This window comes from Salmo salar, chromosome 18 (assembly GCF_965601325.2).
Source record: "Salmo salar chromosome 18, fSalSal1, whole genome shotgun sequence".
Taxonomy (NCBI): Eukaryota; Metazoa; Chordata; class Actinopteri; order Salmoniformes; family Salmonidae; genus Salmo; species Salmo salar.
Window position 1 is genome coordinate 79,299,037 of NC_138308.1, and position 26,135 is coordinate 79,325,171.

Sequence of the window (26,135 nt, forward strand, 5' to 3'; positions counted from 1 at the left end):
AGACGTGTTGTAATGTAAATACATAAACACCTCTGTGATTAATGATGGGCCATTACCACACAGCTGTGTTAGGAATAAACTCGCTCCCTGACATTCTGTGACCCACCCCTTGAGGAGTACAGTACAAAGCAAGCTGCTACTCACATCCTCCATATATTGTATACAGTGCCTACGGAAAGTATTCAGAACCCTTGACTTTTTCCACATTTTGTTAAGTTACAGCCTTATTCTAAAATGGATTAAATAAAAACAATTCCTCAGCAATCTACACACAATACCCCATAATGACACAGCGAAAACAGATTTTAAGACATTTTTGCAAATGTTGTACAAATAAAAAACAGAAATACCTTATTTACATAAGTATTCAGACCCTTTGCTATGAGATTCTAAATTGAGCTCAGGTGCATCCTGGTTCCATTATTTATTTGTATTTGTTTTTGGTTCCATTGATCATCCTTGAGATGTTTCTACAACCTGATTGGAGTCCACCTGTGTTAAATTCAATTGATTGGACATGATTTGGAAAGGCACATACCTGTCTATATAAGGTCCCACAGTTGACAGTGCATGTCAGAGCAAAAACCAAGCCATGAGGTTGAAGGAATTGTCCGTAGAGCTCCGAGACAGCATTGTGTTGAGGCACAGATCCGGGGAGGGTACCGAAAAATGTCTGCAGCATTGAAGGTCTCCAAGAACACAGTGGCCTCCATCATACTTAAATGGAAGAAGTTTGGAACCACCAAGGCTCATCCTAGAGCTGGCCTCCCAGCCAAACTGAGCAATCGGGGGAGAAGGGCCTTGGTCAGGGAGGTGACCAAGAACTTGATGGTCACTCTGAAAGAGCTCTAGAGTTAATCTGTGGAGATGGAAGAACCTTCCAGAAGGACAACCATCTCTGCAGCACTCCACCAATCAGGCCAGCTGGAAGCCACTCCTTAGTAAAAGGCATACAGTATGACAGCCAGTTTGCCAAAAGGCACCTAAAGACTCTCAGACCATGAGAATCAAGATTCTCTCGTCTGATGAAACCAATGATTAAATCTTTGGCCTGAATGCCAAGCGTTACGTCTGGAGGAAACCTGGCACCATCCCTATGGTGAAGCATGTGGTGGCAGCATCATGCTGTGGGGATGTTTTTCAGAGGCAGGGACTGGGAGACTCGTCAGGATCAAGGGAAAGATGAACGGAGCAAAGTACAGAGAGATCCTTGATGAAAACCTGCTCCAGAGCGCTCAGGACATCAGACTGGGGTGAAGGTTCACCTTCCAACAGGACAACGACCATAAGCACACAGGCAAGACAACGCAGGAGTGGCTTCGGGACAAGTCTCTGAATGTCTTTGAGTGGCCCAGCCAGACTTGAACCTGATCGAACATCTCTGGAGAGACCTGAAAATAGCTGTGCAGCGATGCTCCCCATCCATCCTGACAGAGCTTTAGAGGACCTGCAGAAAATAATGGGAGAAACTCCCCAAATACAGGTGTGCCAAGCTTGTAGCGCCATACCCAAGAAGACTCTAGGCTGTAATCGCTGCAAAAGGTGCTTCAACAAAGTACTGAGTAAAAGGTCTGAATACTTATGCAAATGTGATATTCCCTTTAAAAAAAAAAACATCTATTAGCAAAAAAATCTAAAAACCTATTTTAGCTTTGTGGGATATTGTGTGTAGATTGATGAGGGGGAAAACTATTTAATCAATTTTGGAATAAGGCTGTAACCTAACAAAATATGTAAAAAGTCAAGGGGTCTGAATACTTTCTGAAGGCACTGTACGGTGCTCCTCTCCTTCCTCTCTCGCTCTTCAGTCGTTTGCTCTTCAGTGGTGGAGCCATCGCCACAACGCCACATTATTTTCCCAAGGAGCCGAGGGGCGAAGGCCCCTGATTCGTCAGAGAGGAGAGAGAGCGAGAGAGGGAGTGGAGATGGACAGTGACCGAAAGGTTGCTGGTTTGAATCCCCAAGCCGACTAACCCTAATTGCTCTTGATAAGAGCATATGCTAAATTACTTAAATCTAAATATACTGATCCCAGGGTTTCTGTTAGCCTGCAATTGCCAGATTTTGGTCGATAAATAAAACTGTTGCCAGCCAACTAATTGATGGAACTACCAGTCGATGTAAATACATTTGAATGTCATGCTTATTGGTCTATAGGTCATTTGCATAATATAGTGGAATTAAATTGGCGTGTGTGTATTTTCATTAGTGATCATGTAGCCTATTTTATTTATCCAACACCACACGCGCACAGCATTCAGAGCCTGCGTGCAAGTTATGATTTTCATTTGCGCATTTTCGTGGAACGGTTTCATTTCAATAATAGTGTTTTTTCAAAATCATTGTCACTTGGTTAAACACAAACATCCGAATTAAAATGGGAATATCGAAATGTTCAAATTCAACTAATGCGAGAGCCCCAGCCTCTGCCATATGGACAGATTGAAACACCCTGATCCATTGGCCGCTAAAGAAATGAGAGCATAGAACTCAGATAGCCTATAGGCCAATGCAGCAGTAGGCCTATAACTTCCATTGTCAACTAAGTCAAAATACATAAAGCCGAGAAATAAAAAAAAGTTGAAAATATAATAAATTCAAGTTCTTTCAATTGCATTCATCTCTCTACTCCGCCTGTCATGCCTCCCTTTCGATCTGTCTTGAGCTGCTATTTTTATCAATTCCCCATGACATATGTTTACTACTGGTGACATACAGTATGTCATGGGGAATTGATCAAAATAAACAATCACCGAACGCACAAGAATTGGCGGGAGACAGCTGAGGGCATTTTTGATAGTTGAGTTCATGCATTCTGGAGAGGGACTCGCCTATATATTCGCCACACATCCCCCCCTTTCTTCTTGGTTCAACATTTTCAATTATACTCAAGACACATTATCTTCACATATATTTTAGTTGCTTTTCACTGACAGCCGCAATTCAATAATCAGATAGGTCTATTGCCGCGCGCTCTACCCAAATTGCGGGCTACCCAAATAGGCCTACAAGCTTGTTATTTGAAACAATCCACAGCTCAGCTAATGATTTTCGATTACTCTGTGGCTAAATCATGCTTTTTGGTGAAGTATTTGAAATGATTGAATTTCTTTCTGTATAGAATAGACAGGAATAATTATATAATTTTGGCACATTTATTTCAATTTACTTCCCTAGCCTATTCGACACGGCGCCTATGAAAGACTTCCTCATATCCCATTTATCTCCAGTTTTCACATCAACTTACTTTCGTTGTCCAGAAGCCAAAGGCACAATCCTAGTCATATTAGTAGCCCATCCTAGTTGTTGCGTCTTTAAATTCCTCCTCTTTCATATCTGTCACATGGAACCACTCTCATCAGGTGTGCTGTTTAGAATGGAGTTTTCCCGCAAATTGCATTTTGGCAAATGTTTGAACATTTAGTTTTATTGGCTGCTTCATTACAGGAGTTGCTTGTTCTGTTAAAATGAATTACCATAATCTAAATGTGATTTATGTCATTCTGAGCACCGTGGGTGGACGCACTAATGGGTTACGCACCAACGCATATGGGCCGGTACATTTCTCAAATGGCAGGTAAATTAAAATCTTCCTGGTCACGTTGTCCGGCGCTACATTTTCCTAACGGAAACCCTGACTGATCCCCATATTTATTCATTTGTGCTGTGTCCTCCATCTCGCCTCTGCAGTTAAATCAACATGGCGCTCCAACACAACCACTGGATTAGAGGAGGGGATGAATATTCATTCACATGCTATTAGATATCAAACAGGAAGAGAGAAAGACAGGGTACACAGTATATTGTTAGTTATGGATCTATCGTGTTATTGTGTGTTTTCTGGACGTTGGGAAGCCCAGTAATAATTGCCTAGTGGGGATAAATAAAGTCCATTTAATTTAATCGAGAGAGAAAGAAAAGACTGCTGTTTCTTGCGCATTGGTGGTGCATCTGCATTAGGGTTGAATAGCGGGAACCGGGTTACCGAGATTTAAACAACTGCGAGAAACGGCTAAATTATAATACATTATTTCTATGAACAGCATGATGTGAAATGGAACTGTTAAATTATATGCCTAAATCTGGCTTCTCTACGGCCTTCTCTCTGCTATCTGCATGATCAATCATGGGTGGGGACAGAGCGCATCTCAGTATGGAGCTCAGTTCACAATGCATGTATCATCTCATTATGGTAACTATTCCTGTGACAGGTAAGCCTACAGCTACATTTGCTGCAGCATAGCCTATGATACAGTAATATAAGGAATGAATGCGCGTCTAATTTCCACAAATCCCACCTGGCTTGCGGGGCTCACGTTATTTTTTTCTTAGATGATTTTGTAAAATTGCAGCAGCAGTTTTAAAACTAGAATAAATCAGTGTGATCATGAGCATTCTCTTGCAGTCTTCCTCTCTCTACATCGATTCCAATCAAATTGTATCCAAAATAGATAATCTGGTTCAAGATATATATATACAGTTGAAGTCTGAAGTTTACGTACACTTAGGTTGGAGTCATTAAAACTCGTTTTTCAACCACTCCACAAATTTATTTTTAACAGACTATAGTTTTGGCAAGTCGGTTAGGACATCTACTTAAAATGACACAAGACATTTTTCCAACAATTGTTTGCAGATAGATTATTTCACTTATAATTCACTGTATCACAATTATATATACATACAGTACCAGTCAAACATTTGGACCATAGTGTCTTCGTGAGAGAGTAGGTGAACAGATGATCTCCGCATGTGTGGTTCCCACCTTGAAGCATGGAGGAATTTATTATAATAATGTTTTTATTTAACCTTTATTTAACTTGGCAAGTCAGTTATGAACAAATTCTTAATTACAATGATGGCCTGTCCCTGCCAAACCCAGACCAATTGTGCGCCGACCTATGGGACTCCCAATCACGGCTGGATATGATTCAACCAGGGACTGTAGTGTCACCTCTTGCACTGAGATGCAGTGCCTTAGACTGCTGCACCACTCAGGAGGAAGAGGTGTGATGGTGTGGGGGGGCTTTGCTGGTGACACTGTCAGTGATTTATTTAGAATGCAAGGCACACTTAACCAGCATGGCTACCACAGCATTCTGCAGAGATACACCATCCCATCTGGTTTGGGCTTAGTGGGACTATCATTTGTTTTTCAACAGGGCAATGACCCAACACACCTCCAGGCTGTGTAAGGGCTATTTGACCAAGAAGCAGAGTGATGGAGTACTGCATCAGATGACTTGGCATCCACAATCACCCAACCTCAACCCAATTGAGATGGTTTGGGATGAGTTGGACCGCAGAGTGAAGGAAAAGCAGCCAACAAGTGCTCAGCATATGTGGGAACTCCTTCAAGACTGTTGGAAAAGCATTCCAGGTGAAGCTGGTTGAAAGAATGCCAAGAGTGTGCAAACCTGTCATCAAGGCAAAGGGTGGATGTTATGAAGAATCTAAAATATATTTAACACTTTTTTTGGTTACTACATGATTCCATATGTTATTTCATAGTTTTGATGTCTTCACTATTATTCTACAATATAGAATAGTAAAATAGTAAAAATAAAGAAAAACCCTTGAATGAGGAAGTGTATCCAAACTTTTGACTGGTGCTGTATGTATATTTATACAATGGGTGGGTCTAATCCTGAATGCTGATTTTGTTATTTTTTTTATTGAATTTTTTATTGAATATTAAAACATACAAACTACTTTCAGTGAAGCCGCTCAACATTTACATTACATTCAGTCATTTAACAGACTCCCATCCAGAGCGACCCACAGAAGCAACCAGGGTCAACGGCCAGCTCAAGGGCACGTCGACAGATCTCCCACAAGGTCAAAAATGGGTACCCGAACCAGCCACCGGCCCAATCTCCCAACTGCCAGGCCGCCAGGCCACCAGCCCTCCAAGATCCCCCCCACATTTCCCCGAGAGCTGACCCTCAACCATCCGAGACCCCCCTCCCCAGCCCCAACTCCATGCACCAGCAACCAACAAAATGAACAAAAGAGAAAAAAGTCAAAGGAAAACAGAAAACATCAATGCAAAACCAAAAGCCATCAAGGATAACAAAAATCATAACAGCAAGGCCAACTGAATACATTTGAGTGCATGTATGGCACTATTTACAAGTGTGTGTCCGTGTATGTGCAGGTGTGCGTTTGAATGAGAGTGTGTGTATATGCATGTGTACACGCGTACAAACACTTGCGCGGCATCAGCCTTAGGCAACCGGGCATTAGCTGTAACATTGTTGCCCCTTTGTCATTTAAACATACTTTTTGTTTTGTTTTATTTTTACTTAATTTTTTAACTTTTATCTTTGACCGTCATTCTATCCCCCGCCCAGCAACTCCACTCCCACTTGTCTCCAATTCCACATCCCAACCCTCAGCTTCCTTCAGCCCATCCCACCTATCTCTGCTGGCCACCCTCTTCGGATTTCTACGCACCATATATCTTTCAACTATGCTGTGATGTTTAACATACAACTTGAATCTATCTAATTGAACAGAATCCACAGATAGTGAGTTGAAGATAAATACTTTTACTAAGAGTATTAGTAATTGACTTACCAGGTCTCTCCAGGTCTCCCAACAATGCTATTACTATGGTCAATTTTAGATTAATGTTATGCATTTTCAGCCATTCCTGAACCTGAGACCAGAAGCAGGCTACCCGAGGGCAATACCAAAACAAATGGTCTATTGATTCTGTATCCTCACAACAACATCTGCAGAGCTGTGATGATGACTGTATGCCCCAAATATTCAACATTTTGTTGGTGGCAAAAAAATCTGTACAATAATTTCAGCTGAAAATGCTGATTGGTTAAAACTGCATTCCAGCCCGTGTCTATTACCACCAGCTAAATCTATGACGTTTAAATCCCTATTTACTCTGTTCCATCTGACTGCGCATTCCAATGTCTCATCAGCCCAGCCAAGTAATTTATAAACTTGATCTCCATTATGAAAAGCATTTAGACATTATCTCACATGTCTTTTAGACTAAGATTTAGTTTCCAACAGAGGAGATTTGTATAAACCTTGCTGTCTGTCTCTCTGACATTTGGCAACATTGTTTCAATATTGAAATTTGATCTCCAGCTGTCCCGTAGTAATGAACGTGTTGGGAGTCGGGACAAGACAGCGTTTCTCAGCCAGTTGAAGTCATGAATCAGCTGGCATAATTTTTTATGGATATATGTAAAGAAATGTCAATTGGAAAAAGGTGAAACAAAATGAAATGCAGTTAGTTTGATGTCTTTCCAGCTTCAGTTTGAAGTGATTGTTTTAGCTGTGTTGTTGGCTAGCTCCTCTGAACAACAGTGACCTGACGAGAGAACACATTTTCTATGCCAGGTGAAAATACGCCTCATTAGCTCACTGTTATGGTGTATCCAAATAAATGTCACTAGAAAACAGCTTCAACAATTGCAAATGCAGCTATTGTTGTTATTCTGGCTGTACTGTTTGACGTGACTGTAAGTTAGCTGTTGTTGGCTATCAAGCAAAGGATAACATCATTGCCAGCCAGTATGGCAATGGAACATTTAGAACGAACGACAGGGTCACGTCTCTGGCAACCGAACCAATAGAACAAACGACCAGCCGGTTTGGGTAGAAACCCTAGATTTGTGTCGGGACTATATCTTGTGGAAGGATGAAATAGTATGATTAAATTCATAAAAATAATGTTTTTAATGAAAATATGTCAATCATTATTGTAATATGTTGGTAACCCGTTGTATAAAAGTGATAATGCCCTCTAAGCCGGTGTTTGGAGGATTTTGGCACGGCTTGTTGGCCCTCGACTTCATCTCAGGCCTAACAACAACTGTGCCAATATATCCTCCAAACACCGGCTTCTCGGGCATTATCACTTAAATATACACTGAGTATTCAAAACATTAGGAGTGCCTTCCTAATATTGAGTTGCACACCCTTTTGCCCTCAGAAAAGCATCATTCGTCGGGCATGGACTCTACAAGGTGTCGAAAGCATTCCACAGGGATGCTGGCCCATGATGACTCCAATGCTTCCCACAGTTGTGTCAAGTTGGCTGGATGTCTTTTGGGTGGTGGACCATTCGTGACACACACAGGAAACTGTTGAGCGTGAAAAACCCAGTAGAGTGCAGTTCTTGACACACTCAAACCGGTGCGCCTGGCACCTACTACCATACCCTGTTCAAAGACATTTAAATCTTTTGTCTTGACACACATACACAATCCATTTCTCAATTGTCTCAAGACTTAAAAATCCTTCTTTAACCTGTCTTCATCTACACTGATTGAAGTGGATTTAACAAGTGACATCAATAAGGGATCATAGCTTTCACCTGGATTCACCTGGTCAGCAGGGGTTCTTCATATTTTTGGTATAGTCAGTGTGTATATATATATATATACACACAGTAGATAGAGTCCTACCCTACATCTGTCAGGTAATATATTAAATACAGTATGAGCCTTAAATTTAGCTAATGAATGATGCATAAGCTTCTAACTTATAGCCTCTGTCTCTTGCATTATACGCACCTGCTCTCCACTGTCCTCTCTCCTTAACAAAACGCTCCTTAGAGCTTGTAGTCCCAGGAAAAGTTAGACTAGAATAGCTTGCTGGATTTTTTGTTGTTGTTGCATTTCTTATACTAATATACTCTTCGGATAGGCATGCAAGCTCTTGTTTGCTGAATATTAAATACAGCAGCCAATAGAAAGAAGTTTGAAAGAAGGGAGAACTTGCGATGGCGGTTGGCTATAGCAGTTTATTTATCCTGACCCATAACCATTCACTGTTTGTGATGAAAGTCAAAGCCGTCTGCATCTTATTCTAGTCCTATATTATTCAAGCATGTCATTACAATGATGAAGATAAAGACAGCAACACTTTTTTTCATTTAACTGTTGAAAGCGAGGAAGGACTGAAGCAACAACAGAGAGAGAAAGAGGAAGGAGGCTAATATGCACATCGCACAACATTAGGGGAAATATTATGAGAGGTATATATGCGTCAGCCTACTAATTGTATAAATGTAAAATAGCCCTATTATATTTAAACATTTTAATTTGCGAGCCTATAATTGTGACTTTGTAGGCCTGCACCAGCATCACATATTCTCTCCCAGCTTCATAATTTGAACGTAGTACATAATTCCAGTCCATATAATATACTGCTCAAAAAAATAAAGGGAACACTTAAACAACACATCCTAGATCTGAATGAAAGAAATAATCTTATTAAATACTTTTTTCTTTACATAGTTGAATGTGCTGACAACAAAATCACACAAAAATAATCAATGGAAATCCAATTTATCAACCCATGGAGGTCTGGATTTGGAGTCACACTCAAAATTAAAGTGGAAAACCACACTACAGGCTGATCCAACTTTGATGTAATGTCCATAAAACAAGTCAAAATGAGGCTCAGTAGTGTGTGTGGCCTCCACGTGCCTGTATGACCTCCCTACAATGCCTGGGCATGCTCCTGATGAGGTGGCGGATGGTCTCCTGAGGGATCTCCTCCCAGACCTGGACTAAAGCATCCGCCAACTCCTGGACAGTCTGTGGTGCAACGTGGCGTTGGTGGATGGAGCGAGACATGATGTCCCAGATGTGCTCAATTGGATTCAGGTCTGGGGAACGGGCGGGCCAGTCCATAGCATCAATGCCTTCCTCTTGCAGGAACTGCTGACACACTCTAGCCACAAGAGGTCTAGCATTGTCTTGCATTAGGAGGAACCCAGGGCCAACCGCACCAGCATATGGTCTCACAAGGGGTCTGAGGATCTCATCTTGGTATCTAATGGCAGTCAGGCTACCTCTGGCGAGCACATGGAGGGCTGTGCGGCCCCCCAAAGAAATGCCACCCTAAACCATGACTGACCCACCGCCAAACCGGTCATGCTGGAGGATGTTGCAGGCAGCAGAACGTTCTCCACGGCGTCTCCAGACTCTGTCACGTCTGTCACATGCTCAGTGTGAACCTGCTTTCATCTGTGAGGAGCACAGGGTGCCAGTGGCGAATTTGCCAATCTTGGTGTTCTCTGGCAAATGCCAAACGTCCTGCACAGTGTTGGGCTGTAAGCACAATCCCCACCTGTGGACGTCGGGCCCTCATACCACCCTCATGGAGTCTGTTTCTGACCGTTTGAGCAGACACATGCACATTTGTGGCCTGCTGGAGGTCATTTTGCAGGGCTCTGGCAGTGCTTCTCCTGCTCCTCCTTGCACAAAGGCGGAGGTAGCGGTCCTGCTGCTGGGTTGTTGTCCTCCTACGGCCTCCTCCACGTCTCCTGATGTCTCCTGGTAGCGCCTCCATGCTCTGGACACTACGCTGACAGACACAGCAAACCTTCTTGACGCAGCTCGCATTGATGTGCCATCCTGGATGAGCTGAACTACCTGAGCCACTTGTGTGGGTTGTAGACTCCGTCTCATGCTACCACTAGAGTGAAAGCACCGCCAGCATTCAAAAGTGACCAAAACATCAGCCAGGAAGCATAGGAACTGAGAAGTGGTCTGTGGTCCCCACCTGCAGAACCACTCCTTTATTGGGGGTGTCTTGCTAATTGCCTATAATTTCCACCTGTTGTCTATTCCATTTGCACAACAGCATGTGAAATGTATTGTCAATCAGTGTTGCTTCTTAAGTGGACAGTGTGATTTCACAGAAGTGTGATTGACTTGGAGTTACATTGTGTTGTTTAAGTGTTCCCTTTATTTTTTTGAGCAGTGTACAATGCAGGACAGTACAATCCACACTGAAAAAATATTTATCCTACTGGAGCTTGTTTCATTGATTTACTCAAGAGACCACAGATACATCTATGGGCGTTTATATTTTAACTGTCGTGCGCAGTGTGCGGTAGCCCACACAGGGCATTCGGAAATGTGGAAAAAGTCAAAGGGTCTGAATACTTTCCGAATGCCTTGTATATCATAGGCTATGTGTTGGATAATGGGACAAGTCTGGGAATTTTTTGGGGTTTGGGCTTATAAAATGTCTTTTAATGTCCAGTTGATAAAATGTTTTTAATGTTTGCCTCATCGGGCTCAGGTAGCATCAGGGTAATATGTTCATGCTGATCAAAGCTCTAATCAAATCCAGACATATTTATATTCTTTATATGTTTAAAATGACATTCCAGTTTGGGGCTAGAAATACCGTGTTACCCGGGAGAAAAGTGAACATTTGTAGAATGTCGGAAAAATATTTAACCCTAATCAACATCACTGATTTAAATCAAACATCAACGACAACAATATCGCTGATGACGTAACATTCTGATATAATTGAATGTGTCATGCAACCCATCTGGGGGAAATCTCCCTCTGCCTCTGTCTCCCTCTCTCCATCTCTTCTTCTATACCATCCAGTGCCTTGTCCCCAGCCTAATCTGCACCTCCAGTTCCGGTGGCCCCTCACCATTCCCGGTCCCCCCAGCCTTCTGTCTACTGCCCTGGGGCCACAGCCCATCAGCTCCCTGGGTCCTCACTATACGCTCCATATGTCTGCCTGGTAATGTTCACTTCCAATGATAACATACTGCTGGCTGACTGATGGCTGATTGGAGCTACTGTTGGGCTCGGGGTCATTACAGCTCAGTCAATTGAACTCAGTCAATTCAATCTAAGTTAAAGTAAATGTAGAATGTCGGCTGGCTTTAAAAGCTGGAGTCCGTACCTGTTGAAACCGCCACGTCCGTTTGGGATATTACAGCAACAAAGAAGTTACTTCAAACAACAAACACAGTTTTTTTCCCCCTTTGACATCATCACACATTATTGCATGCGCGATAGAACAACAGAGTGTGTATTTTTTTACACGTTGCTGGAGGCTCCGCTCCTTCTTTTCATCAACAAAACAACAACAATAACAAATGCGCTGGGGGCGAACAGTGGTGCGGTTTCACATGCAGTCAAATGACCAAATCTCCCTCTAGTGGCCTCATGGGTGGAACGTTATTCATATTTTTCAGAATTAATTTTCAAAAATACATTTACACTCAGAAAATCTGGTATTTCTATGTCAAATTGTTTTGTTATATTTCAGTCTTCTGTGATGTATATAAAGTGTAATATTGGGATGCAAAGTCAAAATGTAATTTCACCTCTATATCTGACATGGTACAGGGGTCCTCTTTTTTTAAGCCCATAACCATGTGTGTGAGGTGTATACTTTTGTTTCAAAGTAGATTTGTTTATTAAGACTACCAAGAATCACTCTGTGTGACCCTGATTTAGCCCACTGCAGTACAATGTTAAATGATATGCATCATAGTGCACGTTTTCAAAGGTAAGTATAAGAACTGGTATTCTGAGGGAAAGTCAAACACATATTGAGATAGTGAAATATCTATGATCACTTGAATCATCTATTTTAATAGCACCCATCTCTTAAAGTACTGTAACAGTAACCACCCAGGGCCCTTGGCCATGTTCTCTACCCTACTGAGCAGCTCTTCTCCTGGCCTTAAGCGGTGTCATCCTCGACCTCTCCTGGTCCAGCTAGCACATAACGTTCTGAGAACCATATGTTTCATATAGCTTGGTGAGAGCATGGTTGTCGTATGGTTATTTTGCATACAACCTTCCCTCAACTTTCTGGGAATGGTGTAGGATAGTTGCTTGACTGTGGAACATTCTCAGCACATTTAAGGAACTTGACAAAAAACATTAATTTCTTGTTATTTCATTACTTTAACAGAATGTTTCCTAAAAGTTGAAACATGGTTACATTTAATTAACATTTTGGTAATGTTCTAGGAACATTCTCCAACTGGTTTGACATTAGGAATGTTCTCAAATAGTTAATAGAATGTTAAGAAGCAACATTCTTCTGTGGGAATTTCATTACTTTTGCACAAGTTAGGTTCTCCAATTTTTCCAAGAACGTTAAGAAAATGTTCCATAAAAACGATAAGAAAACTTCAGTAAGTTTCAAAGAATGTTTTAAGAATGTTATATGAAAACACATCTACATTCCGTTCTCAGCATCAACAAAACTCTCTCTATCCTCTATCTTTAACAAGTGTGTTCAGGTGTGTTGGCCACACCCACTAATTGGCCACATCTGATCTTAATGAGTGCTTGTTTCCTTTGAAATGGGGTCTGTTTCAATAGACTAAAATGAACAGCTTTGTAGGAGTTTAAAAAAAACATGGCATGCTAGCTCCATCCTGGTGGCACTGTGGACTAATTCCATGGATAGACAACACAAGATTATAGGTTCAAATCTCACTAATGCCGTGCCACAATAAATTAAAAATAACTGTGTTTGCATGATTAATGCCTCAGCAAATTAACTTCCATGTGTGCTTGAAGTTCAAAACAGTTAACCCCAACTAAACTAGCAGTGCTATTAAGTCTTATTGAAACATTCAGTGAAAGTTTTAAGAAAGTTATTCGAAAACATCCAAATAACCTGTAATTTCTTTTCTCAGAACGTTAATAAAACCTCCCAGGAAAACTTTCAGGGAACATTGGTAAAACGTTCTCAGAACCTCGCTGCAACCTAAAAATGTACGTTCCCAGAACAGGCAAAATGTTCCCTTCCATTCTCAGAAACCGTACATTTTTTAGCGGTCGGGAAACGTATAGCGTCGTTGCCAGTACCAATGAGAAACCAAAAATGTACATTCCCACAACTTCCAAGGAACCAAATGTGCTAGCTGGGGTGTGTGTGTGTTTTATTAGAGTGTGTGTGAGTGCAATTAGCCCCAGCTGATTTCTAGAGTCAGTCAGGACTCAGACAGAAGGGCAGTCAGAGAACAACGCTGGGGCTGGCTGTGACGCACTACCACCCGCCCAGGAACTAGTGAGAGGCACGCACACTTGGGCAGCCCCCCCCCCCCCCACACACACACACACACACACACACACACACACACACACACACACACACACAATTGAAGTAGGAAGTTTACATACACTTTTGCCAAATACATTTAAACTCAGTTTTTCACAATTCCTGACATTTAATCCTAGTAAAAATGCCACCTTAAGTCAGTTAGGATCACCACTTTATTTTATGAATGTGAAATGTCAGAATAATAGTAGAGAGAATGATTTATTTCAGCTTATATTTCTTTCATCACATTCCCAGTGGGTCAGAAGTTTACATACACTCCATTAGTATTTGGTAGCATTGCCTTTAAATTGTTTAACTTGGGTCAAACATTTCTTGTAGCCTCCCACAAGCTTCCCACAATAAGTTGGGTGAATTCTGGCCCATTCCTCCTGACAGAGCTGGTGTAACTGAGTCAGGTTTGTAGGCCTTCTTGCTCACACACACTTTTTCAGTTCTGCCCACAATTTTACTATGGGATTGGGGTCAGGGCTTTGTAATGGCCACTCCAATACCTTGACTTTGTTGTCCTTAAGCCACTTTGGAAGTATGCTTGGAGTCATTGTCCATTTGGAAGACCCATTTGCGACCAAGCTTTAACTTCCTGACTGATGTCTTGAGATGTTGCTTCAATATATCCACATAATTTTCTTGCCTCATGCTGCCATCTATTTTGTGAAGTACACTCCCTCCTGCAGCAAAGCACCCCCACAACGTGATGCTGCCACCCCCGTGCTTCACGGTTGGGATGGTGTTCTTCGGCTTGCAAGCCTCCCCCTTTTTCCTTCAAACGTAACAATGGTCATTATGGCCAAACAGTTCTATTTTTGTTTCATCAGACCAGAGGACATTTCTACAAAAAGTACAATCTTTGTCCCCATGTGCAGTTGTAAACCGTAGTCTGGCTTTTTTATGGCGGTTTTGGAGCAGTGGCTTCTTCCTTGCTGAGCAGCCTTTCAGGTTATGTTGATATTGGACTCGTTTTACTGTGGATATAGATACTTTTGTACCTGTTTCCTCCAGCATCTTCACAAGGTCCTTTACTGTTGTTCTGGGATTGATTTGCACTTCTCGCACCAATATACGTTCATCTCTAGGAGACAGAACGCGTCTCCTTCCTGAGCAGTATGACGGCTGCGTGGTCCCATGGTGTTTATACTTACGTACTATTGTTTGTACAGATGAACGTGGTACCTTCAGGCCTTTGGAAATTGCTCTAAAGGATGAACCAGACTTGTGGAGGTCTACAATTTTATTTCTGGGGTCTTGGCTGATTTCTTTTGATTTTCCCATGATGTCAAGCAAAGAGGCACTGAGTTTGAAGGTAGGCCTTGAAATACATCCACAGGTACACCTCCAATTGACTCAAATGATGTCAATTAGCCTATCAGAAGCTTCTAAAGCCATGACATCATTTTCTGGAACTTTCCAAGCTTGTTAAAGGCACAGTCAACTTAGTGTATGTAAACTTCTGTCCCACTGGAATTGTGATACAGTGAATTATAAGTGAAGTAATCTATCTGTAAACAATTGTTGGAAAAATGACTTGTGTCATGCACAAAGTAGATGTCCTAATCGACTTGCCAAAACTATAGTTTGTTAACAAGAAATTTGTGGAGTGGTTGAAAAACCAGTTTTAATGACTCCAACCTAAGTGTATGTAAACTTCCCACTTCAGCTGTACCTGTTATCTACCTGTGGACCTCTGTGTTATATCTGTTGTATCTGTCTATCCCTTGCCCCAGTGTGTATCAGATATATCCAGTGTATGTGCGTCTGTTTTCCTGCATGTCTGTCTGTGTGTATCAGGTGTATGGGCGTGTATGTGTAGACAGATAAGACGTAACAAGCAGAGTGATGTGGCCCTTGTCTCTTGTCTCTCAGTCTCTTTCCCCCATAAGGCTCTGGTCAAAAGTAGTGCACTAGGGAATAGGGCCATTTGGAACACAGCCCCCTCTCTGTCTGTCAGACAGTGATTCATCTAACCAGTAGCTGGCTAATGAGTGTCCAGTCCCCTCCATGCTCCTCAGAGCTAGACCCAGAGCCACTGACCGTCGGCAGAAACCATGCTCTCACACAAGCTCAAACCCTGTAAATATTTTCTTTTAACTCTTGCCGTCGTATTGTTTCCAATTTTGTGCTCTGTTGGCCCGAAACCTCTGAGTCACCCTCCCTGAAGTGAAGTGTTGAAGTGTGTGTGTAGCTGTCTACAATTCTCCCACCAACCCTCATTCTCCTCTCATGAATCACTTCTGTTCTCTCTCTCGCTCGCACTCTTTCTCTCTTTCTGTCTTTCTCTCTCCCTCTCCCTCTTTCCTGTCCTTTCTAACTCTAGTAGAATTGGCATCCTATCAGACCATTCTTGCTGAGAGTCTTTTACCAGTTCAGTGAATGGGGATTTGGGGAGAATCACCAGTGAATTAACATTACAGTAACACACACACACACTGCAAGATCAGATAATAGCAATAATAGATAGTAACTGGCTGGTGAGTAGATAGGTAGTAGCCTTCCAAGCACTATTGACATTGTTGTGTGTAAGCAGCAGAGAAAACATGTATCTAAAGAGTGAGAGAGAGAAGAGAGAGAGAATGGTGTGGGATTAGAGAGAGAAAGAGAGAATGGTGAGAGATTAGAGAGAGAAAGAGAGAGCAATAAAGAGAATGATGGAGAGAATAGAAAGAAAGAGAGAGAAAGCGAGAGAGACAATGGTGAGAGAATAGAGAAATAGAGAGAGAGAATGGTGAAAGAATGTTGAGAGAATGGAGAGAGAATAGAGAGATGAAGAAAGAGCGAGTTGAGCGAAAGAGAGAATGGTGAGAGAGAAAGAGAAAGGTGAGAGTTTGCAAACAAATCATCAGGTCTGAACGAGAGATATGGCAGTATCTGATTGCTGTCTCTTCAGGCTCTCCTTTCCTCTCCTCTCTCTCTCTCCCTCCACCGTTGACTTTCCCACTGAACTCTCGGTCAACTCATCCCTCTCTTCCTCCCTGGCGGACAGACAGAGAGATAGAGGAGCGGTGATGGGGGGACGATACCATAAAAGAAAATAAAGAAATAAAGAAGGGAGACAGTTATAGTGACAGTGGTGTGAACTGCTGCTGACCTGCCCGTTGGCATGGCCAACCTCTGTCTTGAGCTGTCTGCCTGCTGTCACCATGGTGACCGACCAGCCGCCCCGCCTCAAAGAATGCCGAGCAGCCGTCCTGTCACAGGAAGGGTCAGACTGGGTCGCCCACTCTGCTCTCTCTTCCCTTGTCACCCGCAGAGACTAAAGGGGCAATCTGCTCCCTCAATCACTGTCTTCCACCGTCACTGTGTCAAGGCTTTAGACTGACCTCCCCAACACTTAGACCAAACACATACATAGTGTCAGGTAACTACACCGTCTCCACACTGTCAACTGAGATTTTGTCATCATTTGTTTTGTAATTAAAACGAGCTCAGCTGATTTAGAACTGAAAACTCTGAGCCTTTGGAAGTCATGATGAGATGGACAGAGGGATGAAAGAGTGGAGGGCTGGAGGAATGAAGGGATAAAGGGATAAAACACAGTGCCCATCAAAGTAATTCTTCAAGTATACCATGAGGGGGGGGCAGACGGACAGAGACAGAGTGACAGAAAGAAATGCTTTTATTTTCACACTGGCGGCTTGCCAACACCACGTCAGTGTTGTGCCCCCCTTTTCCCCGTAGGACAGGAGAAAATACTATTCTGATGTTGTGTTCCCTCATATGAATCATGTATGAGTGTGTGTGTGTGTGTGTGCGAGCGAGCGAGTGTATTCAAGTGGGAACTACCTAACAAAAAAGTGGCCCACTGGTGTGACATCTCTGATGTTGGAATATTGCCGTCCCTGGCTCTTTCCCCCTGCTGCTCCTCGGCAACCCCCCCCCCCCCCCCCCCCCCCCCGGCAATGCTAGCTTGGCCAATTAGGCTCCATAATTGAAACAATTATCCAATTAGAAGCCTCTCAGATGGGCTCTGACACCTGGCTGTCCCTCAGGCAGCCTAACATCTGCCAGTACTCCGATGTCCACCCTGGATCGTCCTCTAACCAAGCCCCAGGACGGAGTGTTGATCTGGGCCACATGTGTCCTCCACCCTGGAGGTCACCTTGACCATTATTACACTGATCAGTTTAGCAGGGTTACAAAGTCCTTAGGTAGTTACGATCTGCCTTGAAATCAGTTCCATATTAACACTCAATGGATGTATCCTCTCTTTGCGATATACCTTCCTGATCTAAGATGAGACTTCCTCTCTTGGCCTCTTTTATGTGTTTTTGAGCATGAAAGTTGAATGTGTTGTGGCCTGGTGTGTTATTGGGTGCGTGGGTAGGGTTTCTCTGGTGTCTCCTCTCCACTCTCTGAGGTTTAATTAGGAGAAGAGAAACCACACAGAGACTATAGACCCCCCCCCCCCCCCCACACACACACAGGAATGTTTAAACACACACACGGATGCGAACAGGCACACACACACACACACATACTGATGCACACACACATACACTGGAAAATGTGCATACACACACACACACATACAGTATAAGAATGGAGGCACACACACAAACTGGAACGTGTGTCCTCAAAAGCACGCATGCATGCACACTCTAGGGGCTAAAAGATTTGGATAAAGACTGGGAGAGAAAATAATAGGAATGCGGAAAGAAGAATAGAGGGAGAAAAGAGAGAGAGAGGACACACAAGGGAGCGATGGAAACAGACAGAAACATAACAGGATGGAATGTACAATAAAGTGGGGACAAGGAATATAACAGTCGAGACACGGTGAACATTTTCATTGTATTCCAATTACACACCCCACAGTCACGCTAGCTTTACAAGGCACATCATATCCGCAATGCTTTTCTACCCCAAACTGCATGAACTGAGATAAAATACAGTATCATTTCCTTGAACCAAAGAAAGAGTATTTTTTTCACAAAACCAACTCCCATTATTTGCATCGACCTATCTGTGTTTAAATTCATCGCACCATCAGAACTCTGCTTCCATATTAACTCACCGTCTCCTCTCCCTCAATTCCAAATACAAATAGCTTTATTGGCAAAAAGCAAACCCAGACAGCTGAAGCAATAATACAGTTAATGAGGACATTAAATGGAGCAATTATGGGCTGGTTATAACCCAATAACAAGGGACAAACTGGAGGGACTAAGGGAGTGTTCCAAATGCCATCCTAATCCCTGCATAGTGCAGTACTTCTGACCAGAACCCTATGGGCCCTGTTCAAAAGTAGTGCACTATATAGGGAATAGGGTGCCATTTGGTACGCAGCCTAGGAGTACAGCTTGACAGTAACATTAATGATGAGAGAGTGAGAGAGTGAGAGAGAGAGAGAGAGAGAGAGAGAGAGAGAGAGATCTTTGGAACACTGGAATATAAGAGGCAAATCTCTCTCTCCCTCTCAATTCAATTCAAGGGGCTTTATTGGCATGGGAAACATACAGTACCAGTCAAAAGTTAGGACACACCTACTCGTTCAAGGGTTTTTCTTTATTTGAAATATTTTCTACATTGTAGAATAATAGTGAAGACATGAAAACTATGAAATAACACATATGGAATCATGTTGTAACCAAAACAGTGCTTGGGTCCAATTGTGTTGCTGTCCTGGGGCTCTGTGGTGTGTGTTTGTGTTTGTGAACAGAGCCCCTCGACCAGCTTGCCTAGGGGACTCTTCTCCAGGTTCGTCTCTCTGTAGGTGATGGCTTTGTTATGGAAGGTTTGGGAATCGCTTCCTTTTAGGTGGTTGTAGAATTTAATTGTAGAATCCAGTGGTTTCTGGTAGTCTTTGATAGTTGATTCTAAGATTTGTATTTGATCATGTATATCTTTTTGTTGTTTGTTCTTTGTTATACTGCTAAAAAGATTGGAGAAATGGTTTATCCATACATCTCTGTTTTGGATAGTCTCTTTTTCTCTCCCTCTCTCCCTTTCTCTCTCTCTCACTCAGTATGTGTGTGCAGATTGGTGCATTCCCATGTGTGTATATACTTATTGAGTGTGTGTGTGTGTGTGTGTGTGTGTGTGTGTGTGTGTGTGTGTGTGTGTGTGTGTGTGTGTGTGTGTGTGTGTGTGTGTGTGTGTGTGTGTGCGTGCGTGCGTTTGTGTTTGCATGCCGCAGCTGGGATCCAAAGCATCCGGAAGCTTCTCTAAGCTGCTTATAAACAGCCACTGTTGACCATTGACCCTTACGGTCAGTGAAAGACCGGTCTAATCCAGTATCGTGTGTGTGTGTGTGTGTGTGTGTGTGTGTGTGTGTGTGTGGGCCCCTGTGTGTGTGAGTGTCCAAGCGTGCATCCTTCTGAGTGTGTGCGTGTGTGTGTGTGTGTGTGTGTGTGTGTGTGTGTGAGTGACTGTTTGTCAGCTTTGCCACAGCTGCCTAATAGGAAATGAATATCTATAACTATTGAGGCATCAATAGCGTCTCCATGGTGATTACAGCGCATAATAAGGACTAAGGATGGATCAGCGATGATCATAGAGGGCTTGGATGAGCGATATGATTATGTCTATACTTTAGTGAGTTATCTTTGGAACACTGATGATGATGAATCCCCACATAGATGTATTGGAGCTGTCACTATGTGTAGGGGTTGTTTTTATGGGTGAAATAAGTCAGAGAAGATATTGATATTGATATAGATTTTCATTCCCAGTACACTAAATGACTTACAGGTCATTAGCTGGAAATTCACAGATAGCAATACAGACATGAATGATGGGCTGTACTGATTGGTAGGCCATCTGTGATATCAAAAGTAATCCTTAATCTGTTATTTTCTCCTCTTCCTTCTCTCCCCCCTCTCTTCTGCAGGGTCCGTTTGTGACGGCGACAGTTGACCAGGAACTGTGACCGCAGACATCGACCGTGATGAGGACCGTACAGGAGGATGGAACGTAACAGAGTTCTGACCGTGGAACCGTTCTCGCCCGCGACCGTAGAACACCAACACTGACCACAACCACACCTTCTAAAGACCGCCCGGTCTCCCCCTAACCCCCAACCTCTCCAGCCCCCTGTTTTACACTGCACCACCCACACCACTCCACTCCTCCTCCACCCCTCCTCCTGTACTCACTCCCTCGCTCCAGACCTCCACCCTTTCTGAGGGTCCACTTTTTCTTTCATAAACACTCTCAACTACCCCTTCTCTCTTGTTCTCTTTCTATTCCCTTTCTCTCCAATATTCTATATCTTCATGAACATTGAGTCCTCTTTGGAACCCTAACATAGACGGACGATAATCATTGAGTTGGAGGTGGAGTCTATAGCTATCAGTCATGTATCTTTTCCCTCTATCCCTGTGTAAGCCAAATGGGCGGGGTCTCAGCTTTAGTCCCCGCCCCTGCTGCAACATGGCCGACACCTGTCTAGTCTGGCTGTTGGGCCTGGCTCTCCGCCTCTCTCTGACCTCCTGCCAGAAGATAGACCCCGCCAACAAGCTGCCCACGGTGACCACCAACTACGGCAAGCTGCGCGGGCTCAAAAAGGACCTGAACAACGAGATCCTGGGCCCGGTGGAGCAGTACCTGGGCGTGCCCTACGCCACCGCGCCCATCGGAGACCGCCGCTTTCAGCCGCCCGAGGCACCGGGCTCTTGGCAGGAGATCCGCAACGCCACGGCATTCGCCCCGGTGTGCCCGCAGAACGTGCACGGCGTGCTGCCGGAGATCATGTTGCCGGTGTGGTTCACAGACAACCTGGATGTGGCAGCCAGCTACATTCAGAACCAGAGCGAGGACTGCCTCTACCTCAACGTCTACGTGCCCACCGAGGACGGTGAGTGTCGGGTAGGGGTGGTCCTTCTCTCCCATAGGGGGCGCCACTCATGTCTATCTATACACCTACATGGGGGTAGGAGGGTGAGGATGGGAAGGGGAGATGGAAGGTGGAGTGGGATCTGTCATTAGATCTTATCTAATTATCTTATTTTAGTCCTTTTTTTGTCCAGGGTGAGACATAAGGCTACAACAATCTTTTTTTTTTTTTACCCAAAACATATCTAAACCCCCTGAAACCTCACTCTCCTTGCCCAAATCATTTACAAATGTTTTTCGTGAATCTTTCTTTGGTTCAGTAGGTCTGGGGCATGAAGATGAAGTTTGATGAGCGGTTACTTTATGAAACCTGTTCTACTTGTCTAAATCATTTTCAGACAATTTTAAGGTCTTCTCCCATTTTCTTTTTAGAGGTGCCACTGAGCTATGTCTGAGTCTGGGCTGAACAAGGTAAGGGGAGAGGGAAGGAGGAAAAGCAGGGGCGGACTACGACCAGTAACCGGCCCTCACTTTTCTAATACACTGCCCCATTCTTTTCCTCGAGGCCCCCACACTGGCCAATTTTTTCCATTGAGGTCCCCATTTCTAGCCAGATAATGATAATTTTCTGTGAAAAGTCCAAGTTAGACAGGCCCACTTGGCTAAAAATGGACTAGCCCATCTAGCATTTGCCCAAAATGCCAGATGGCCAGTCCGTCCCTGAGGAAAAGTAAGGTTTCTTCTACTGATTCAAACCCTCCTTGCTTTGCCTCAAAATAATTTTCTGACAGTTGTGTCAATCTTCGATGGTCTGGGGTGCAGGAAGGGAAGGAGAGGAGGACAGAGTTTCTTTCAACTCAACTGTCATCTGTCACCAGAAATACTTTATCTAAAACCTCCCTAGAAACTTCTCTCCTTGCTCCAAATAATTTCCAAATTTCTTTTGCCAGGGGAATTAAATCTTTTCATTTTTCATACTTTTCTCCTATGAACAGACGAACTCAGAAACGTTTACATTTCGATCAGCTTGTAGGAAATACACTACATGTCCAAATGTATGTGGACACCTGCTCGTTGAGCATCTCAAAATCATGGGCATTAATATGAAGTTGATCCCCCCTTTGCTGCTTTAACAGCCTCCACTATTCTGGGAAGGCTTCCACTAGATGTTGGAACATTTCTGCGGGGACAGCCACGAGCATTAGTGAGGTCGGCCACTGATGTTGGGCGTTTAGGCCTGGCTCGCAGTTGTCGTTCCAATTCATCCCAAAGGTGTTCGGTGGAGTTGAGGTCAGGGCTCTGTGCAGGTCATTCAAGTTCTTTCACCCCAATCTCGACAAACCATTTCTGTATTGACCTCGCTTTGTGCACGGGGCATTGTCATGCTGAAACAGGAGTGGGCCTTCCCCAAACTGTTGCCACAAAATTGGAAGCACAGAATCGTCTAGAATGTCATTGTATGCTGTAGCGTTTAGATTACCCTTCACTGGTACTAAGAGGGCTAGCCCGAACCATGAAAAACAGCCCCAGACCATTATTCCTCCTTCACCAAACTTTACAGTTGGCACTATGCATTTGGGACGGTAGCGTTCTCCTGGAATCTGCCAAACCCAGATTAATCCGTTGGATTTGGGGAGGCAGGTAACCTAGTGATTAGAGCGTTGGGCCAGTGACGAAAGTTTGGCAGATCGAATCCCCGAGCTGACAAGGTAAAAATCTGTCGTTCTGCCCCTGAACAAGACAGTTAACCCACTGTTCCTAGGCCTTCATTTTAAATAAGAATTTGTTCTTAACTGACTTGCTTAGTTAAATAAAGGTTAAGTAAATAAAATAAATAAAAAAATGGCACCTGGTGAAGTGCGATTCATCACTCCAGAGAACGCATTTCCACTGCTCCAGAGTCCAATGGCGGTGAACTTTGCACCTCTATAGTTGACGCTTGGCATTGTGCATGGCAATCTTAGGCTTGTGTGCGGCTGCTCGGCCATGGAAACCCATTTCATGAAGCTCCCGACGAACAGTTATTGGGCTGACGTTGCTTCCAGACACAGTTTGGAACTTGGTAGTGAGGTTTGCAACCAAGGACAGACTATTTTTACATGCTTCAGCACTCAGCGGTCTTGTTCTGTGAGCTTGGGCCTACCACTTTGCAGCTGAGCCATTGTTGCTTCTAGACGTTTCCACATCACAATAACTGCACTTACGTTTGACCGTGCAGCTCTAGCGGGGCAGGAATTTGACAAACTGACTTGTTGGAAAGGTGGCATCCTATGATGGTGCCACGTTAAAAGTCACTGAGCTCTTCAGTAAGGTCATTCTACTGTCAATGTTTGTCTATGGAGATTGCATGGCTGTGTGGGGTTTATTGCAAAGATATAAGAACCTGATACTTTTCTATGCTTCACCATCACCCACAGGGTTCTGTTTGGTCTGTCAACTTGTCTTTTTCAATATCATAGACTGGCCTCCAAACTGCCAAGATCTAGCTTTTTACATACTCACTGTCAACTGTTACTAACACTATGTACTATCTAGACTTTTATGAGAGGTTTTTACGTGTGCTTTTTTTCTAAAGTTTGTGTGTGTGTCCTGAGAAACACTACACGAAGACAGTGCTCTCTGCTCTGAAATAACACCAAATAGCACTTTAACAGTACAGCCCCCAGCTCCACTGGGGGTTCCACGGTGATCTGCCGTGTGTGTGTGTGTGTGTGTGTGTGTGTGTGTGTGTGTGTGTATTTCCCATCCAATGATCCCGCAGTGTGTCAAAGGTGTTGATCTGGGTCTCACCATCCCACCATCTCTCCAGATAGCATCAGTCTTTCCCCCCTGACACCTCTCAGTGAGATAGGGCTCACCACTTCCCCCTTCTCCCCCTTCAAACCCTCAACACCTAGGTTTAGGCCCAAAAGGCACCCTGTTCTCTGTGTATCGTTTGATCAGTCTGGTCTAAAGTAGTGCACTATATAGGGAATAGGGTGCCATTTGGGACACAGTCCTACACCACCTATCTCTAAATCAGATCAAGCTTCTCTCAGTCTCTGTCTTTTTGCGGTCTCTTCTTCTGCTCATTTACATGGGGATTTTCACACACACGCACAACTCTGAGGCTGCATTCAAAATGGCATCCTATTCCCTACTACTACTTTTAACCAGGGTTATGGCATCCTATTCCATTTATAGTGCACTAGGGAAGGGGGTACCTAGTCAGTTGAACAACTGAATGAATTCAACTGAAGTGTGTCTTCCGCATTTAACCCAACCCTCTGAATCGACGTCATCAGCACCCGGTGGCAGCTGTTGTTAGGGGTTAACTGACCTGCTCAAGGGCAGAATGGCTGATTTTCCACTAGGCAATAGGGTGTCATTACAGGCTTACCCAGAGTGTTTGACCTTCAACCTCTCAGTTTGTTGTTAAACAACAACGTGATTGCTGTGTGTAATAGTTATATGGACATTCTGCGGTGACATTGACTACCATCAGCCCTACATTTTTACATTTTTAGTCATTTAGCAGACACTCTTATCCAGAGCAACTTACAGTAGAGTGCATACATTTTATTACGTTTTTAAATACTGGCCCCCCGTGGGAATCGAACCCACAACCCTGGCATTGCAAGCACCATGCTCTACCAACCGAGCTACAGTGGCACTACACTATCTTCCTATGGGGACCAGGGGATAGGCTATCTAGTATGTATATGTCTATGTCTCTCTCGGTGTGTGTGCGCTCGCGTGTGTGTGTGTGTGTGAAGTGAGTCTATATACCCCCTAGACAGAGACTGATGAGCAGGCATTGATCAGCTGCCCAGCGTCTCTCTCTTCTCCCTGAGCTGGCTGTGGGTGTGAAGGATGAGTTCAGGGGAGACACACTTACACACACACACACACACACCTATAAATACACATTCATGCACGCGCTCTGGCACACACACACACACACACACACACACACACACACACACACACACACACACACACACACACACACAGTCATTGCTGATTTATCAACCCTCAGAACAGTTTGGCTTTTTCTTTGCTGTCTGAAAAAACTTTATTCTGTTACCTGTGTACTTTGGGTTCCACTTACCTGCCAGGCCTAAACTCCGGTCTCTACCATACTACTGGACACAAACAGTCCATGTACTTTGTTCTATACCCCACTACTCCACCTACCCATTAACTACGCTTTAACGTATTCTAACATGGCCCAGTGGCCTTAGTTTTAATACATTTAACCCCCCCCCCCCCCCCCACACACACATACACACAAGTTAGCCAAAAAGTTTTTTTATAGGCACCTTTTTTCATCAACCCTTTTCTCTGGTGTATTTAAAGGAGCAGTCCTGCTGTTATCACAATGCTGTTCTGAGAGCCAATGAGGAGGAGGAGGTGTGTCAGGCTTAGAGACCCTGGGGGAGCCTGGACACCCGTGGCAGTTGTCCTGACGCTATTACAGTATAGGGGGGAGGGGCAGTGGTTTC

At 43.7% G+C, this 26,135-nt stretch overlaps 1 protein-coding gene across 3 annotated transcripts in view; it reads left to right on the forward strand.

Moving 5' to 3' along the window:
* The window catches only part of LOC106577771 (neuroligin-2), a 314,603-nt gene that overhangs the window by 92,877 nt on the left and 195,591 nt on the right, over nt 1-26,135 (forward strand). For all 3 annotated transcript variants that reach the window (XM_045701405.2, XM_045701404.2, XM_014156101.3), the window contains one exon: nt 20,708-21,673. In XM_045701405.2, the coding sequence (XP_045557361.1) occupies nt 21,175-21,673 (499 nt within the window). In that variant the 5' untranslated portion in view covers nt 20,708-21,174. The remainder of the gene's footprint in view (nt 1-20,707; nt 21,674-26,135) is intronic.